We start from the raw sequence: 20428 nt of genomic DNA, 5'->3' as shown, positions 1-20428 counted from the left end.
TTTTAAATCTACCAGTCCACCTGGTAAACTACAAGAAAATAACAGGTATTTAGCCTGATCAGCAAAACCCCCAGGCATTTCAAGACAGAATTTCAACTGCACATATCTCCTCTTACATGAATTCTTGGATCCTGCAAATCGTAAGGCCGCATGAACTCTTCTATAGGCTCCCCAAGGTTGTTCTCCAGCAGTCCACGTATCAGTTTATACTTATTCAAATCCAGAGAGCAATGGACTGATGACAGACTGCCATGTATCGAGATGTCTGCAACTGCGTGACTTAGCTCTCTACAACAAAGGGAAAAACCTCAGTATTTCAAGGTGCTGTAACACAGCAGGCAATACTTTTAAGATACAATAAAAGGCACCTAACACTGGCTTCAGGCTGATAGCATAAAGTGATCCTGTTTAGATAAACTCACTTGTCTAAGTTCCTCTCTACTTGTAACTTCAGTCTGAAAGGTTCTGTTAATAGGCTTCCTCCTGTCTGCCTCACGAAGTAGGATGGAAAGCTCAAGTCTGCACTTGTATCTTCCACAGCCTTTGAATAATCTCTCTGGTATCTTTCCGCAGCAAATATGTCCATGTCCTGCAGATCAACCACAATGCAGTCTAAGAGGCAGATGTGATCCTCTGCAAGTGCACAGGAGATAACATATTAAGAAAGAAAAAAAGTATCTGTACAAAACTAATGCAACCTACTTTAAAAAGAAATCCAGTTTCTCCCGGAAGTTATTCAGGTTTTTTTTTTTCATTTTTTTTATTCACACTCATCAGTATCTGTATCTACCAGATACCAAGCTCATTCACAGGTAAATGTAAACTCTTAATTAAGAGTCCAACTATACTCTTTACATGCCTGCAATACGCATCTCAAAACATGCCCAAATTGCAGGATTGTTCCAGAAAAATGAACTACAATTCCTCAATCCTTTAAGCTGAAAAAAAAAAAAAAAAAAAAAAAATCAACCTTGAAACTAAGAAGTCATTTCTTCGTAAATCTACAATCTTTAGACCCAGAGCCTTACTTTTTCAGTGTCACATAAGATACAAGCAAAATTGCACTGCATTATTTTACAGGAAAAAAGAAGAGCTATACAGGGTTTCTACTACTTTTTACATACCTGGGCTGTCAGGGTTTGGTACAATAGGTAGCTTTGATTGTTGCCCCTGTTGCTTGCTCAGTGTATTCAGCATAGGCTCACTCTTCAACCTAGAAATGTTTGTTCCTGATGATTTTTTCATGAACAATCCTTCCATGGCTACTTTTGATTCATCAGCGCTTGTTGTTTTCTTCATGCTATGTTTCGGAGTTCCCAAAGGAGATGAAAATTGAACTGAATCCTGCTAATGAAAGTAATTTTGTAATTAGAAATACTTTTAAATTCTAAGGAACCAATACACCAAGGTTCGAACTGCAACAAATTCCTGTCAAAAAACCTAACTTTTTTATTTGAATGCTGGTATCTTTTACCATAGAAAGATGACCAAACGTTTTTACTATAACCTTAACAGCAGATTAAAACATTTTTTAAAAAAGTTTATTTCAGCAACATTTTCAAAAAAGCTGTGAAATCTTTTCAATGAGAAATTAATTCAAAACCAGTGGGTTTTGCACAAAACCAAAAAACTTCCATATAAATGAAATTAATACAAAATAGAGGGGTAAGACCATCAAGATATCAAGCATTTCTGTAGAAAAAAGATCTTTAAAAATTTAAAGCTGTTTTTCAGAACATCTTCAGATGAAGACAACATATGCCATTATTTCTTCAAGATCATGTCAGCAACTCAATATTTTATTAGAATATGTGAACAAACACTTCTAGACATGAAGTTATCATTTATGCACTTTAAATACTTCAGTCATCATACTGAAATGTGTCCCAAAATTTTTCTGTAGTAGCTGAGTTTAAGATAGAATCAATCCCTACCCTTACTGCTAAAATCCCCACAAGTGACAAAAGAAAAGCTCGTTTATATTCATGTGTAACATTTTAGACGTTTCCCCACCACCACATACCTGGTGGAAACCTTACGAGCTTTTCCACCTTCATGATGCTGTCTAGCGTCTAGCATTAAAAACCTGCAAAGTGCATAGTTCGCTAGTAAAATAGTCACATCAACATTAGGAATTTATTCTCCCAAACCCATGTCTGGTGGAACAGGTTTACACATTACCTTTATAGTCCAAAGCCAATTTCAGGGTTCATTTAGTCTGTCCCAATTCAAATTTATTGACCTCACGTTTCAATTTTACTCAGCTTCACAAGCCCTAGCAGGTAAAAGTCATCTGTCTTTAGTGATCTGAGTGATCAACTCGCCCCTTACTCCAGGATTGCCCATAGACTTTCCGTGCTCGTTTTAATTATTCATCTTACTTGCCTTATGTGGTTTTAAAATATTATTTATTGGAAAAATTCATTGCAGCCATGATCAAGGATTTTAAGATTGAAAATTTGAAGACTTTAAGATTTAACTTTATACTGTACAGACAAGACTGGAAAGTACATGCAAAGAAAAATCATCACATAATCTATAAATCTATGAATTACGCAATAAATCCAAATTAATAGCTCCTCAGACATGCATAAAGAGCACACCACAACAAATTTAAATTGAATTCTTGCAGAATTCAGCAGTCTTTAGAACAGAAACACCATTTTTAACATGTAAAGGAACTTTCAAAGTGCTAAATTCAAGAAGAAAATTTCCTTTTTTTTTTAATGAATGAGGAGCACCTGAACACTACTATAAAGATGTGAAATACCTCAAATAAAACTGGATCCTTGTATGCATTGCCTTGTAAAATCAGATCCTCAAAAATAAACATAGGACAGAGAAAAATGAAAACAAAACAAAAAAACCCACAAAACCCCACCTGATCCCATTTCAAATCCCCAAATTTCTACAGTGCTACATAACACAGTACTTTTAAGTTGAAATAAAATTACTATACACCCATCCTTTCCTTTAACTTCTCACATTAATTTAGGAACCTACCACTTACAAACCTTTAAATAGGTTAGCACACTAGAATACAGAAGACAACTCAATATTACAGTCCGATATTTCCTTAAAGTAAAGACACTGGTAGATACAAATAAGATGGAGGTAACAGATGCACCACAATACTGCAGCAGAAATTTAGTCCACCTAATTTCTGCCCCCCTTTTAAAGAGGGATTAGGGGGTTCCCAGAACAACTAACCATTTTGTAGATACAGAAAGCCATCCAAGATGGATCTTCCTTTCCCCAAATTTTGTGGTTGTATTTCTCAACAGCAACACCAACTATTCCCCATCCTGCGCCTAGCTTTAGTTCAAGCATTCACTGGAAACCTTTCATTAAGTTTCACCTAATCAAAGCAACTACATGCCCTCAGCTTCATTAAGAGCAGAAAAAAAAAATTTAAAACCAATTCTGTTCTCCAGTGCATTCCAGCAAGCCTCAGCCAATACAGATCTCTATTTTCCGCTACTTACACTGTCGAAATTTTGTTTGGTGCAGAATTGAAGCAGCTACCAGACAGGGTTAGCTGAAAGCCTGTTATGCTCCCACGTTCAGGTGTGTGCACAGCTGGGTCCTGCTTCCTAACAAGGCCAGTTCTAGTGAGTTCCACAGAACAGTCTCCCCTCTACCCTGAAGGGCTCAGAAAGCCAGCCCACGTGCAGGCACAGAAGGGAGCAGCTGGCTACAATCAGCGGCAGGCCAGATCCAGAAGATTACCCAACACACTGCCATGGGCTGTTTTGCTACTAGTAGTACGAAGCGTATATATAAAGTAAAATGTAAGAATCATTTACCATTTTGATATAGAAATAAAATGCACAAGAACTAGACAAACCATAAGCTGCTAAATTAAGAAGTAATGTTCTTACCCTGTTCTTTAATGAAAAAGTACCCGGCATACCCGCAAACAGAAATCTGTTCTTGACTTTCAGTTTTCCAAGATTAGCTACAATAAGACTATTGGACTTCGAGCTTTCAGGTATAAGCAGAACAGGAGCACCAGCCTCAATATCAAGAAGAACTCGGGAAGCTCGCTGTGCTTTATCTCTTACCTGGGAAGAGCAAAAATTCATTAAAAAAAAAAAAATACAGTAAGTGGATGATTATTTCACACTGATTAGTACCGAATTCAGGAACACTATTCCTTGATTTACAAAATTAGGATGTCATACAATTTAACACCAAAAACCCAACCAACCTCAAACTCTTGTTTTAGGCAGAGAATAAAGTTAGTTAAAAAAGGACTGTGATGCGAACAGCACACACCTGTGCAACAGGTGAAGCAATCAGGAGTGAAGCACACTGTCACCACCCAACTCGGGCATAACAGACACTACTCAGCTTACTACTTAAAGAAAAGGTTACTTAAGTAAAATTGTTTACAAAAGGAAAAAAAAAATCACTTAGAACAGATGTTTCAAAATCAGATTCTAACTTCCTAACTGATGCACAATGAAACTTTTAATATATGCAAGTATTAACTGTCTTTCTGCCAATTTTGAGAAGCAACTTTTTAAACAAGACTATTAACTATATTAATCATCCCCATATTAAGCTTTGTACAAAATAGGCTATGACTGTCATGACATACTCTGTTGTACCGAAGTTCAGCATCTGATTTTCTCAGTCTACCAGACATCATACTTAGTCAAAGACCTACACCTGAGTAGAACAGAAGGACTTATCACATGGTTCTCTTTATTCAAGTATTATAACTATCTGGTGAACAGTGAAGAAAAAAGCAAGACAAAATCTTGAGCCCTTTTTGTCCAGCATCACAAAGACAGGAAAACACCTGTATCAGTGCATACAGCAGGATCCAGGTGCCAAAGTTTTAAGTAATGCACAAATTAAGTATTCTACACTTTCAAATAGCACCAGGATGGTCCTAAATAAGATCATACAAGATGAGGCCAGGTTGGACGGGGCTCTGAGCAATCTGATCTAGTTAGCGGTGTCCCTGCTCCTGCAGGGGGGTTGGACTAGATGACCTCTAGGGGTCCCTTCCAACCCAAAACATTCTATGATTCTATGAGTATGAGCAATCTCCACTAACATCAGAACTCTAAAACCTCCCATCATTTCAACTCACTGAGTTGACGCATTAACATAAACTTTATACTGCATTTCAACTTCCAAAAGCAGGCTAGAGAAGACCAGAAAAAACCGCAGACATACTGTTTGTCCTTCAATTGCTGCTCTTTGCCGCCCCAAGACATCCTGAAGCTGAGTAAAATGCTGGATGAAAGACACCACCTCTGCCTGGAAACGCTGAGTATGCACATACTGCACAGATGCCATTCGCAGGGTGACACGAATATCACACTCCCTCTGCAGCAATGGGTCTGGCCTCCCATATCTACGATAAAGGTTGAAAGTAAAATTTAGCTATCTTAGCTACATTTTGCAAATAGTGTAACTATTCATTTTTTTGCATTCAAAATAGTAATATAGAGGATTTAACTGATGTTCACAGTATATAAATTAAAACTATTTTAATCACAGATATGAAAAACTGGTTTATTAATTATTTCTAAGTTACGTATAGTTAAGTGCTACCGAGTTTTAATTAAGCAAACAGGAAAATTCTACATTTGGAATGTATTCCTAATATCTACATCTAACAGATACACCTTTGGTGATTTTATACATCTGAACAGTGGCTTGTAAGGTAAGTACTCTACTGCATGATAGTATGTAGATTCAACTCTGAATCAGTGTGCTGTTACATTTCAAGTGAATTCCGTAACATTACTTGGATAATTTCTAATCTGATTCATTCTAGTGTGTGGAGAAGGGAGTGGAAAACCATGAAACATCACAGGATAAGAACTATTGCTTTACACAGAGCAGAATAACTTCAAGAGTACACTATGACAAAAGTGAACCCTTAATTCCAAAATTAAGGAGCAATGGAAAATCTATTTCATCAGCTGAAAACCTCTTCCAACTTTTAAAATGCAACTACTATTTTATCTAGGAACAAACTATCACCTGAATACTTTCAGGAACAGGTTTAGAGAGAAATAAAAAAAACATTTTTTCCTGATAAGCCATGCAGGACAAGGAAAAGCTAAAAGTCATAAGTTTATGACTGAAAACGTTCAAAGTCACAAGCATCCAAAGCAGAATCATGCCGACCTGACAGTTGTGGGTTTGGTTTTTTTGGGTTGTGTGAGTTTTGGTTATTTTTTGGGGGGGTGGGGTGTTAATGGTGTTAATATCAAGTAACAAGAAGTTTAAATTCATACTTATAGACTTGGAAAATGAGTGCCTCTTCACCACTTGTAGTGAAACGTTCTCTGTAAAATTCTCCATGAGCTGTAAGATCACTTAAAGACAGACTTCCAATACTTCCTTGCAGGGCTAAATCTCCCTCTGCACAACAGACAAAAGACAGACAATTAGGATCCTCAAGCACAGATAAGTTACTAAAATCCAAAAGTTTCTATTAGTGGGATAGACTCATTACAAGCAATTAAATAAATGACATTCGTTTAAACATTAAACCTCATGTTCAAAGAAAATCACGACTTTCTGCCAGAAAGTTTGTATTAACCCAAACATAACTCTATGCTTTACATACATAGTGTGATCACACCACTTTGATTTGTGAAAACTTAGAACTCTTTTTTTTTTATCTCTAAAGCGGTACTATACACTATTATTCTGCTCTGTGAAAGTGAAGTATTAAAATCCTAGCCAGTCTCAGCAACGATGATCAAGGGTTTGACAACTGGCAGGGATGTGAGGATTTAAAATCAAGCCTGGAAAAGCAAAGGAAGAAGCAGTGGGAAGAGAATGTGCACCCTCCCCAGGAAACAAACACAGAAACATGCCCCCCCCCTCCCCCAAAATGAGCACCACAATAAAAGCATTTCAAATCACAACTCCTTTTATTTTAAACTGCATACAGCCTTAGCCCTCCAATCCACTCACCAATCACTTCCAAGTGAGCTGCAAGTTTTGACACGCTTGCTTTAGCAAGCTCACTAGTTGTCTTATTCAGTACTAATGATAAAGAATGGACCTGGTCAAAAAAAAAGGAACAGGTTGGTATTAAACTATGACTTCATAGCTGAAACGTCTTGTTAGGTTTTTTTCAAGACAATTGCACTGTACCACATAAATAGCAAACAAGAATTATCTGATTGGGAGACACTGGAGGAAAGCAACCCTTTTACTTCCTTGTTTGCACATTAACGGGTCTCCCAAGCAACTCAGAATGATCAGCTCATCAACAAATCCTAGCACTGTTATCTTTGTCCTTTTCTCTTTCAAGATTTGTCATTTTTAAGTTAGACTGCAGGACCTCTGGACAAAGACTACATACATGTACAGAGATGATTTTTTTTAAAAAAGAAAACGTATATATGCATAGACACACATCTATGTATTTATAAAAGTATATACTTTTTTTTTTTAAAATAAACTCCATAGTGCCCAGAACAGCACAGTGCCAATTTCAGTACGTCAGGTCTTTAATACTGAAGCAACCTTATCATTTAAGAGATTACAGACATTGAAAGTCTGTGCCCTGTGTTATCCCAGGGAAAGAACAGTCACTGCCCACAAGACTTACACTTCCCTTAGACTCTCAGACATAGAGCAGACTGATGGGGCTGGGGGTGGGTGTCAAATCTACCCACGAGAGCTCCATTGGATGAACATGGGGCGTTCTACTTCAGCCTCCCTTCAAGTGCCATACACGTGGCTAAGAAGGCACAGAGCAAGAGAGCCAATTGTTTTGCAAATGTTTTGCTTTTCTATAACTTCTGCACTTCTTTTTTAACTACATCTACGCATGCTTTAAATCTGTTTCTGAATGTATGCGCATTCTCCACTAGAATATAAAACATTCAATTTAAATGTCACCTTAAGTTTCTATAAACCAGACGTTTTACGACAGACAATCCAATTACTATTTTGCATCTCAAGTATACCTTCAGATCCAGCTTAGTGTTTACAGGCTCTTGGGCTTGAGAAGCTGACAAGGTATTTATTTCTGATTTGATTGTCTGCTGAGTATCTTCAGGTTGCAGCTTCATAGCATGGTTATCAGCAGTGGATCCGATCCCAAAGAAATCCAGTATCACTACCCAAGTTTGCAAAGTTATTAAGACATCTAGACAATTAAAATCAACATCTACACTACGGTTAATTTTTTTATAGTGAGAAGAAAATTCAGGATGTTTCCTATCCACTAGAAATATATTGATATGAACTAATGAATCATCAAAGTTACTTTTTCCACAGGGCAACTTGGATCTGTCTGCTGTTGGAGAAGGAGGTGGAGTCAGAGGATACTCAGAATCAGCATCTTCTTTTTGCTTCTTACGTGAGGCACAAATTGGTCTTTGGTATAGCTGAAAGACATTAGGTGCTTCTTCCATATGGGAAGGTAGAGAACGTGGCATATCTGGATATTCCACATTGGATACCGAGGGACAAGACTGTGAAAGGTACTCCTTGTGTGCTAAACTGGATGGCTTGGGTGCTCCGCGGGACACCATGAGATTCTTATACATAGAGTCTGGGTTTTTTTCCAGAAGATCTTCCATTAGCAGAGAACGCAAGGCAATCTGAATAGACAAAGTCTGAGGATGATCTTTAGCAAACTCAACATCAAAATCCTGAAACTTAAGGCTGACAAGGCCTTGTGCACCAAGTGTAAGATCACCACTTAACTGAACCTGGAGCTCCGAGATATGAAAATTTGCTTGAATCTGAGTAAAAGACTTTGTTTCCCTGATAGCTAGTGACTTGTTTGGAACAGCATTAAAACTAGAATGGCTGAATAAGCCATTTTCCTTCCGTTCACTTGAGAATTCTGTGCCTGTACTATGAAGTGATGCTGAAGGAGAACTATGACAAGTTGCAGATACAGAAGTGGTTGGAAATTTGTTCAAGTCTTCGCTGTAAATTAAATTATCCAGAGTCTGCAGGACTTGTTCATACACATGTTTTGCTAACACCACCTACAATGTAGAAAAAAGAAACAATCACCACATTAGAGCTCTCTATATTAATAAAATCAGTACATATATTTTAAAACTCACAAGTGGAAAGGTTGTGGAATTTCAAACCAGACAAATTTTAAGTTTGTCCACAAGTAAAAAATAAACCAGAACAAGGTACAATGCAAAGTTGAAGCAAAACAATTCTTCTGTATTAGCTCTCTAAGATGACACAATCTGGAAACATACAGGCTAGGTCCTAGAATAGGATACCTTGTATTCCTAGGCAAAAAGCATCCACACAGAGTTAGTAAAAAATAATTTATCACCCAAACTAGCCTTAATTTACCATGCTGAGTAATATATGAATATATGTGCAGTAGTATATGCAGCCATCATTGCTTGCCTCCTTAGCTTTAGAAGTTTCAGTTTCCTCTATTTAAAATCTCTGCTCCTGCAGAGATTTTTTTAAGATAATGGGTTTTTAATTCTTAGTTTCTACTAGAACTGCAAATAAACATCTGTGGACAGTGGCACATTTATTTTTCCTTCTGTGACAGGTATTCAGGGTAAGTAGAAGTTAGACTAATTCATAAAGATGTCTAAAATGCCCCAGAACAAGATTAAATTTTAGTCATTGTTATTAGACTTAAGACTGTCTCTTCTAACCACATTTATAAAGATCTGACTTCTAAACTACCAATATGTTAAACCTGAAGATATTTGTCCAAAAAATACTTATCTTCTATGCAGGGAAACACTTCTATATTGATAGTGGAAATACTACATCACTATACCTGAAGAGGGTTCACAAATTTCCCTTCAATCTTCATAATGCTCGATATTCCAAAGTCTTCATTACTCAGAGGAAAACTTAAATCCAAATCTCTCTCTAGTGGTATCTTTTCCAATTTAAACTGGATGGTGGTATTATTCAGAATATGGAAAGCTATTAAAAAAAATTAAATTAAAACAACATTATAATAAATGAACAAATTATCCTATAAAGACTGTACAGCAGAGATAACATAGTAGCTATTTAACTTGCCCAGAATCTCTTAGCTATGCTAAAATAAGTATATATGGCTGTGTTTTGTTAAAACTCTGCATGAAAGGCACTATTCAGTTTTTGCTTAGTAGACTACAAATGGATATAAATAAAATAACTTGTCCATTGTAATTAAACTTGAGCAGCGTATTTCAGGAGGATGGGTGAGACAGAATATACAATCAAACAGAGCTACGGTCAATACACCTTTTCAGTACCATCTACTACTCATATTAAAAGAATTAAGACTCCTCTCATTAACATACCATGGCCTTTATGTAATGATTCAAAGAAGTCATGACGAGTAAAATGGGATTCTTCCTGGCTATTAATACTGGCAGGACCTGAAGAAGAATGCAGGCCACGAGATGTTTCACTTGCAGGCTCCTTCTTGCTTGTAAATTGACTGCTATTTAAAGAATACATTTTAATATCTTTAATTTCAACTTGCAGTCTATCACTTGTAGATTCATCTTCTCCTGGTATAAAATTCTGAATAGATATTTGTCCTAGATGACCTACAAGCAGTTCAGAGCTACCAGGCTTTCGAGGTATTGAGACAATCGGTGATTCAATGTTTACATTTAATATAAGCTTAATAGTATCAGTTTTGAGAGGTTGTGATCCAAATGCATAGCCTTCATTATCTTCTAAGTTGGTAACATCTCTTGACCGTGGTGTTGTATCAAACAAAGAAACCATTTCACTGTATTCAGCTGTTTTAGTTGCCAAGACTGTAGTAACTTTTGAAGCTGCGCTTTTCAGCATGCTGCGGAAATTCTCTTCCAATTCATCCATTGACAAAGTTAGTTCTTTCAAAAATTTAGCTGAGTGGTTGTAGTGTAAGGAGGCCATTTTGAGGTTGAGAGAACATTCCTCTTTTGACTTTTCTGTGAAAGTGAAACTTAAAGCATCTGGAAGGCTATTTTCATCATCAAGCCTAAAGAATAAAGATTCAAAGTAATCTACATCACCAATGAGATTTTCATACCTTACTGTATTCCCTATGCTGACAACATACTGGTTCTTAACACTATCTTGTGTTAGGTCCATGAGGTGAAGGCAACCAAGAGAGCCATTTACATCAAGTTTACTACACATGGAGACATTGACTTTGGTGCCACCAATACTGGCTGTTGCAATTTTTCTGCCGTATTTTTCTCCATTTGTCATGCCAACTGTCCTGAGAAGGAGTATATTTAACCAGTGAATATCAACTGCTACCTCTGTATTCTGTACATAGGTAGACTGGAAGGTTTCCTGTTCCCTCCAGTCTCTTTCCAAGTCAGTTATTAAAGGCTGAGGACTAGAATCTTCTTTCTCCTTCGGGAAAGATTTCTGGAGAAACCCAATCAGTTCAACAATAGTCTCTGGATTAAGGATGATATCCAGATTGTTCACCTGTACAGAGATCACCTGCAGACTGCTATCCAAATTCATTGATGGACATTCTGCACTCACAAACTGATACTCTAACTTTATCAGGGACTCTTGATCTTTTCCATTGTTACCAGATGAAGTAGTTGAGGCTGTAGCGCATCTCTCTGCCAAACTAGCTACATCAATGGGACGTGCATCATATGGTCCATAAACTGGGGACTGAGCCCGGCTGTCTCGAAGACTTCCTGTTGGCACATCAAAACTCAGATTCTTATGAGAAGCCATCAAAAGATCAAAATCTGTTCCATATGTTTGCATAGTATCAACCAGTAACAGGCCATGAACAGTCAGGGACACCTCCGCATCATATGGCCTTTTCACAAAATGGGCATTGGTGCCAAAAACCTTGAGTACAGAGATGTATCGCCCATTACTTTCAACACCCAGCTGCATACAGTTTACTTTGAATTCAGCCAAAAGTAGCTGAGATTCAACAAGAACTTCCCTGGTATGTTGTTCTAGCATTACAACACTCTGTGTTAGATTCATTACAGAATCATGCAAACTGCCAAGCTGGTCAACCTCTGCAAAAATCTTGTCTTTTCCTAAATGTAGGGCATCAGAAGACTTAGTTTCAGGAGTACTAAGCTGTGTACAGCAGTTCTTCAGAGCTGATATTTTGTCTTCATTGATATGAATTTTCAAGTCTGGCAGGCTGCCAGACAAGACAGCTCCTGGGTATTTCGGGTCAGACGTGTATATCAATCTGCGCTCCAACTGCAGGTGAACATTGAATTTTTCTACCACATGAGTTGGACCCACATCGCTATCTTGAACGTGTTTCCAGTTGTCTTTCACTCGGCCCACCATGATCTGAAGGTCCATAAACGAAAGCGTGTATCTCTCATACATTTTTTTACTCATTAAGTGTGCTTGTAGCTGCTCTTCACTTATTTCCACACCAGTAAATTCAGACATTTTGATGCCATTATTAGTGTTAGATTCTGGTGGTGGAGTATTGGGAGGAGTTGCAAGAGGTGTTTTGTATTCCTCATCACTCAATTCATTGACTTCTGAAGAAAAAGTATCTGCACTCCTTTTAGATTCTTCTGTGGATTAAAAAAATAATAGTAAACAAACAAATAAACAAAAGTGTTCTCCCCTCTCCTTTGATGTTTTCCATCATTACCTGATCATCTTGTCTGAAGCTGGTTTTTTTTTTAAAACAGAAAGCATATCCGGCACTATCCTTGCCTCCTTCCACTGTCACTTCTTTTTTTCTCAACAGGAAATCTACTACACTTCTTTTACACGCATGCAGATGTCAGTCACAATGTATTACAGAATCTATTAAAAGACACTATTTTCTCATTTTAACCCACTTACTATTACTACAAAATTTACATTTAATCAAGTTGTTAAAAAAAAAACCAACCAAAAAACCAAAACATATTACTCTGCCTATGCAATTCTTTTGATCCTCAGAACCAATTGAAAGGTAGGAGCTACTTAACTACAATATATTTATGACCAGGAGTTTCTGTCCAATGACCTTTATTGCCAATATTAACTTTCATTTAATTATCATAAGAAAAGGATTTTTTCTACTCTAGAAAGCACGAACACCCCCCCAATACTTTCCTGCTCTTTTTTACCTTTCTTTTTTTTTTAAGGTCAAGCTAATCTAAACAGCCCAATGCCTCAATTTCACAGGGAAATACAAATCAATCTTAAAGAAACAATTTTTTGTTCTTTTTCTAGTTTGCCCTAAGACAGAATTTACTAAAAAGGAAACTACTAAAACCTTGCAGAGATTAGCTGGTGCTAGAAAAGGCTGAATGATTTCAAGACATCCAGAGTAAAAACATTCCACTCTAGACAGTTCTGGGCTTGACACCTCAACTTCCCACTGCACCAGGAAACAGCTCATCCTACAGCTGCACTTTTTAAAAAAAGGAAATGAATACCACATATGTATCTCTTCCAATGTTTTTAACATATCCTCACACACTATACAGTTCAGCTAGATTTTAAGTAGGTCTAATTTTATTTACAAGCTCCACTGTTCTTTCTTTTTAATTTTCCTGCATTGTTTTCTTAGTGGAACAGGAAAGCAGCAGTCATTTGTTTAAGAAGCAATGATCTTAACTTTTGATACAAACAAAAGACACCAGTTTTTCTTTCACTTTTATTTGGCTAGGTGTAGACACACGTGCTAAGAACAGACATCCACGTGACTCCAGAACTGGAGGGCTTATCGAAGCACACTTTCACTGGGAGCACTGTCCTGAAAAAGTATTCAACAGCTAAATCTTATACCACTCTAAACCAAAATAATTTCTATGGTAAAGTGCCTGACACACTAGCTTCAAACCTGTTCACAGTCTTCAAGAGGTGCAAGATATCACAGGGGAGCCTTTAATTTAAAAGTTAATCCCAAAACAACCCCACACCCCCAACAAACCCAAACACCCCCCTTTTAAAACTGTATATCAATCTTAATTAAAAATTTATTGATAATAGCAGAATTATTATGTGAAACTACGCATATATAGGGGAAATAACCTTAAGACATCTATAATTTCTACACACACAAAAGAGTTTTTGTGAGAAGGTGGAAAGAAAAGGAAAGCTGCAATAATTCTAGATCATACCTTGAGAATTGGTAAGTAATATTCTTCCCAGATCTACAACAACTAACACTGGATCCACAAATTTGAAATCATCAGGAAAGATCACCTGAGGGGCAGAAATATCAAGGCACACGGTCCAGCTTTTGCTGTTTTCCTGAAAGTTATGAGGAAAGATACAATAGCCCATAAGAAATAGTTTCCACTCACATACAAAAAAAAAGCCATGTCAACAAATCAACCTAGCTAGCCACTTTTTCACCTGAAGAGCTAGTCTTCACTAACTTCAGCCATACTAAAGTTCGGTACCTTGTTAAGCCACAGACTTCCATTACGGTTAATGAAGAGACACTTTCAGTGGGTGAAACATCCCATGCCAAGAGAGATGCAATGAATCCTTCTCCAGAGGGACTCCCCATCTCTACACTGAGGAGAGTGGACCTACCAGCACAGCTAAGAGAAGGCATCTACCTTCTACATGACAATGAATCAGATAAATCCTTGACAAGGCTATCCATAAATACAACACATGCTAGACTGTTTTATCAAACATCGAACTATTTTCAGAACAAATATTTTTTTCATTTCACTAAACCCAATATAAAACAACTATCTTGCATCAATATAGCTAACTCCAAAGCTAGGGATTAATGATACTGATACACATACTAATATTACTTGAAAACTGACGAATGAGGAAAACCCCAAATACATGTGGAACAGTTTTTTTAATTTAGAAAATAATCTTTAAATAGGTTACACACAAATTTACTAAGTTGGACATAACAGAGGTCCAACCCACACTGGAGCCAACAAGTTGGCAAGAAGTCATCTCAATAATGGGGTCAAGAGCAGAAGAATACTATTCTGCCATTAATCACTACTGGTCTGCACCACAAAAATGGACTGGTTGACAGCAAAAGGAATACTACAATACCACATGTGAGACTCCTCACTTTCTTAAAAAAGAACACCACACAAATGAACAACAAAACCCCCCACTCTTTAGAGCTTCAAGCCCTTTTTAAAGCATATGGAAAAAAAAAAAGCCTATATAAACATTTTGGGGGCAGAAACTTACAATGAAGTCTCCTACTAGTAAACGATCGATAGTTTGCCTGATTTCAGCTTTTGTCTGCATTTTCAGCTTGTTGTACTGTCTTCTAGCAGCTTCAGCCACTCTTGCCTCCAACTCAGATTGATATCCGAAACCTGCACAAGAGATACAAAACTGACTAGGTATAATTTTGTTCATCTGTTACTGAATCAGGAAAAAAATAAAAGAAAGAAAGAGAAAAAAGAAAAGATCTATTTTAAAATTTAGCAGTAAAATATGGGACAGGAAAACAGAGCAGTGCAAAGCCACTGGCTCTACCTACACGTCAGGTTGCTTCACAGAATAAAGGAAGCATCTAAGCATGAAAAAATCCACCAAAAACCCCACTTCCCAAACCTTTTTCTGGTCTTTATTTAACAGACCTTCAACCTGAATTACTAAATTTGAGGGAGACAGAAAGGGTCGTAAGTACAGCAACAGAGGAAATTCTGACTAAATGTTAAGTAGTTTGTGGATCGTGTAAGCAGTCTTTGTTTGTTTGTTTGTTTGTTTTGCTTGTTTGTTTTAAACTTTAACTCTAACATTTATGCAATATTCTCATCTTTTGAGAAAAGGTAAGTATCATTCACACCTTTATGCCAGGTAACTTAAATCTTTTGGTATCTGCCAAAATTAACAGAAGAATTCATACTTTAAGGACATTTTAATGTTCCTTATTCTCATCTCCCATCTCCTCAGAAACTGAACTTTAACAACTAAAAATGCAAAGGCAGTCACTTTGTAATGTTACAGGCTCAGGTACTAGACTCCTAAATCTTGCTGTCCTTAGAAGCTTAGGTAAGCAGTATGTTCAACATCTAAAAAACAAGGTACCTCAAGTAGCTTTAAGAAAGGTCAGAATTAATTTAACCAACAAAAGAGATACAACAGGAATTAGAACACAGTTTCTCCTGTATCATTACTATAGAAAATACTCTGCTTTTAATTGTCCTCTCAGAAAAAACTGTTGTTCTCCATCAATTCCAGGAGAGACGAAAGAAGCAGGCCACTTTATTTACACATTTTAATTTAGGCAGCATGAACATCCACTGTGTGGTATAGCAGCAACTTGCAATTTTAAAGTAGAAGATTCACGAGTCTGCCTAAGCAAAATCCCTGATTCAATTAAACAAAGAAACAAACAAACAAAAAATCATCCAGAGAAGACTCAGAGTATTGCTTAATTTAAAGTGAAGATTCTTTGATTAGTGCTTTATATTTCTAAAAAAGAAAATAAATAAAAAAGGTAAGAAAATATACAATACCACCAAAAAAACCCCCAACCCCACCAAAAAAACACATTAAAGGTTAACCTGAGGTATGAACCCTTCCCTTGTAGAAGAAGTCAGCTACTTTCTTAATGGCTTGTGGATTGTAAATAATATTTAGAGGTCTGGTACTGACTTCCAGGCGCCTCTCAAAATTGCTGTGGATAGGATTTCTTTCATAAAGCATCTCAAACACTGGGGCATCAGGATCTGCAACTGAATAAAAAATGAGTTATAAAAGCAATTGTAAAACAAAAAAAACCCCACCAAACAAATGGACAAAAGCAAAAAACAAACCCCAAAGAATGTAATAACTAATTTTTAATTGGTACCACTAGGAACATAGCAGCTGTCTGAAAATTTTTCAGTAACAGAAAAGCAAGTAATATGATCAACTTCTATGAATTCAACATGAATTCTGAATTCAACATGTTTGTATATACAAAAACATTTTTAGATCTGGGATTCTAATGTTGAACTCCTAACAATTTTTTTCTTTTTTTAAACCAGGCTAAAGACCAAGTGCAACTCCCATTGTCCTGAAATACATTATTTCTTACTCATTTCCTTTAAAGTCAACTTGCACCCACCCTTATGTCTGAACAAAACTTCTATGATTTTATCTTTGCTATCTGCAAAAAGCATTTACATTAATCCAATCTCTTGGCACTTAGGTTTTGAAATTTCTGGTTTGTAGGAAATATCTCATATGCTTATTATCATCAAACATAAAATGAAATCTTTACCAGTGTTCTGATTAGTCATTTCTGAGGACAAACTCTGGAGTCCAAAAGAAGACATGCAGCCAACCTCTTTTTGCTGGTAAGGATTTAAAAGAAAAAGATTGTTTAGATAAAATCAACCAAGCCACCTGATATAAGCATAAGAAGTCTTTTCTGTATTAGTCTTATGGTCACTTTATAAGTGAATTATATGTAGTCAAACAAGAGAAGGAAGTATGACTAAGAAGCTAATGCTATCTACTCATGTAGCAGACAGACTGAAGTCTAAAGTGCAAATTTCAGTCAGTTCTCTACAAATGACAAAGTACAAAATACATAGGAAATTCTCATGGAATTAGATTCACATTTTGTTTGATCAGAAGCGGTATTTGATATCTTTTCAGCAATTTATTAGGAAGAAGAAAAAATCTGTATTTCTTCTTTTAGTGTAACAGTATACAGGTGAAATAAAACTTTACTTGGACCAAAGGGCTTTATGAGAAATAACAATCACTGACTAAGCAGAAGTGCCGATTGTTCCAAAAAATCAAATCTTGTTCAACAAATTATCTTCTTCCCAACACATGTAACATTAAAGCTACAAGCATACAGAGCAAACAATGAAGAGTTCTACAAATAATCTCTGGGAAGGGAGGGGAAAAGTTAAGTTCAGCAACTGGAAATTTTTCTTCAAGACTTTTGTGTTCCTTCTGGGCTAAGACACAAACCAAGAAAAACATGTGTTGACTTTTGGAATATAACTATTTTCATACACACTTCGGCATCCTGCATAGTAACTTAAAGACGTTTTTTCACCTACAGGATTCGGGAAAACAAGAACGGGAAATATGGTCCCTTCTGTTGCCAAATCCCTCAGAAAAAGACCACCAAGCTGAACTTTGAGAAGAGAAGAATTTCTGCGAGGAAGGGATTCTGCTAAGATCTTTACACCTGGAATATAAATACATAAAATGCTTTTATTTCTTCTGTACACAGCACAGGTTTTATTTAAATTTTACAGATAACAAATATCCAACAAGCATGTCTTTTGGGAGTGCTTATATATATTTCTTTCCACTAAAAAGGTTAAACATGGAAATTTGGAGTACATTACAACGATTGTGAAGCATGTATTTCTATAGTTGTCTTCCTTTCACACATAACTATCTAAAATTAGATTTCTGCGTTGAAATCACTCACACATCTGAAGAGAGAAACTTATTTTCACTTGATACATCAATTTCCACCAGCTGTTTTTATATTTTCATTTTGAACTTTGTTTCAGTGCAGTAATTCAATGAACTAAAAACAAAAATCAAAGGGAGGCCTGAAGGTGGACAAAGCTCTGGTCTTTTTTAAGAAAGAACAGAAATTGACTTAATACCTGAAAACTCTAGCTGCATAAAAGCAGTCTCCTCAGCATGCACCATCTTCTTCTCCTTATGCAACAGAGTGAAAGAGCCACCCTGCAACTGTAGATTTAATTTAGCAAAAACATGATCTCTCTTTGTAAAGGTATTCATACTAGAAGCATCTGCAGCAGGATCAAAAAATTCATCTGCACCTAATGAAAAAAAAAAAAACCAAACCAAAAGAATACATTAAATAAGTCAAGTTTCTGGAAGGCTGGTGAAAAACAAAAAAGTTTCTCTGAATTTGAAAATAAAGATATCCCCAGCTCTACGGAAGAAAAATAGAAACAAAAAATAAAGTAGATGTACCTTCTTCCTTAACAAAACTGTATATTCTATTTCAATTAAGGTAATGTAGACCTACATTTAGGAACCCAGTACTGTTAATGTTATACACAGTCACAGCACACTAACATGACCCCCACCCACCTAAACAGAAAAAATCCCAAAGCTCTTTGCCATTTAAATCTGTAATAGTGGAAGTGTATTCCATTACCGCTTTAGAAATAAGCAGGTACACCAGGTACTGAGATTTTTTAACAGGTTATTAAGCTTTAGACAGGCTCTGCTGCCTAGGTACATCAGTTGACATGTGTAACCTTTTAACAGCACAGGACCAAAGAGTTGTTTCTGTTCTCCTTTACCAGGTATGTAACTATGGTAGCGTTAACAGCCTTAAAAAGAACCAGAAAATCCTGTATTTCCATACCTAGTATGTCTTCTGGATTCCACTGTTCCTTTGGGTCTGGCAGCAGCCCTTCAAAAGGTTCACCTTCATATGTTTGCTGAGCATATCCATACCAACCTCCCCAACCAGGAAACCAAGACTGAAGATACTGCAGCATTCCAGTGCTACTGCCATGTGCAGATTCTGCTGTAGGGGAACCTCCAGGGGAATCAGGCAATGGCTCTTTAACACTCTATGTTTGAACATTGAAGACATACACATTACTGCTAATAAGTGAAAGAATATCACAAGTGTACAAAAACATCACCATAAAAATACAACTCCATCTACTATCTACTCAGGACTATTCAGTATACCAGCAGTGATATTTTCAATCAATACTTAGCCTATTAGGAGAGCAGCAGCAAAGAAATAACAAACATATCATTAACTGCTGCAACACAGCTCTAAATTTTAGCAACGGTATTTGGAAGAGGGACGACATTGCACTGTTAGAGAGATCAGTCCATCTTTTATGAAGTGTGCTCAGAAAGCCATTTACATGAGACTCACTTCTGCCATATATTTATTCTGGGGAAATATTCGTTATAGGCCCTTATTTCCACACTCTGTTTTTAAGATGAAGAGTACCTGCCCTAGGAATTCTGGCAAGGCTACTATTGAGGAAGATTGTCATATGACTAGACAAAAGATTTCACTGTGCAAATGACACAACAGTAAAAACTGCAAGAACTGAGCATTGTTTGCAATTTTAGCATTAATGCCGCACTTCTAAATCAAAGCAAATACAGGCTAACACTCTCAAGCAGAGCAGAACACAATACCTCAGAATAATTCATTTAAAGATTCCAAATATTACCCTCTATGTAGAAAGTTCCTCACCTCAGCTAGGTCATGAAATTTATCATGAACGATCTCATATAGTATCTTCAACTCTTCATAAGTTTGCTCATCTTCAATACGATGCATTTCTGCCTGAAAAGACAGAAAAGGTAAAGTAACTGCACTAGAAGAATATAGCATCTTATTCACAAACATCTCAAACATCTCTGCAGTGAGTGAGTTAGTGGTTTATAGAAAAAACTAACAATCATATCCAAGTGTCTAAGCACACGAAAATAAACAGAAGTCATGCGGGCAACTGTAACACTGACATTCCCCGTATCACAAAAAGTTTATTTGCACTGTAAAATACATTCTTTTAACACTTTTCAT

General features: G+C 36.6%; 1 protein-coding gene across 1 annotated transcript in view; it reads right to left on the bottom strand.

Annotated features, from left to right (window-relative positions):
- VPS13D (vacuolar protein sorting 13 homolog D) overlaps window positions 1–20428 on the bottom strand; it is a 104281-nt gene that overhangs the window by 76508 nt on the left and 7345 nt on the right. Inside the window, 18 exon segments of the mRNA XM_035901911.1 lie at window positions 117–288; window positions 423–633; window positions 1125–1344; window positions 3882–4064; window positions 5191–5371; window positions 6264–6390; window positions 6952–7042; window positions 7956–8990; window positions 9767–9918; window positions 10284–12506; window positions 14052–14184; window positions 15109–15239; window positions 16437–16607; window positions 17138–17210; window positions 17934–18064; window positions 18498–18677; window positions 19235–19445; window positions 20096–20188. Coding sequence (XP_035757804.1) covers window positions 117–288; window positions 423–633; window positions 1125–1344; window positions 3882–4064; window positions 5191–5371; window positions 6264–6390; window positions 6952–7042; window positions 7956–8990; window positions 9767–9918; window positions 10284–12506; window positions 14052–14184; window positions 15109–15239; window positions 16437–16607; window positions 17138–17210; window positions 17934–18064; window positions 18498–18677; window positions 19235–19445; window positions 20096–20188 — 5718 coding nt within the window.

The sequence above is a fragment of the Egretta garzetta genome, unplaced genomic scaffold (genome assembly GCF_000687185.1).
Source record: "Egretta garzetta isolate BGI_Z169 unplaced genomic scaffold, ASM68718v1 scaffold69, whole genome shotgun sequence".
In the NCBI taxonomy this organism is placed as follows: Eukaryota; Metazoa; Chordata; class Aves; order Pelecaniformes; family Ardeidae; genus Egretta; species Egretta garzetta.
Note: the sequence above shows the minus strand (reverse complement) of the source record. Positions and strands in the feature narration are given on the sequence as shown.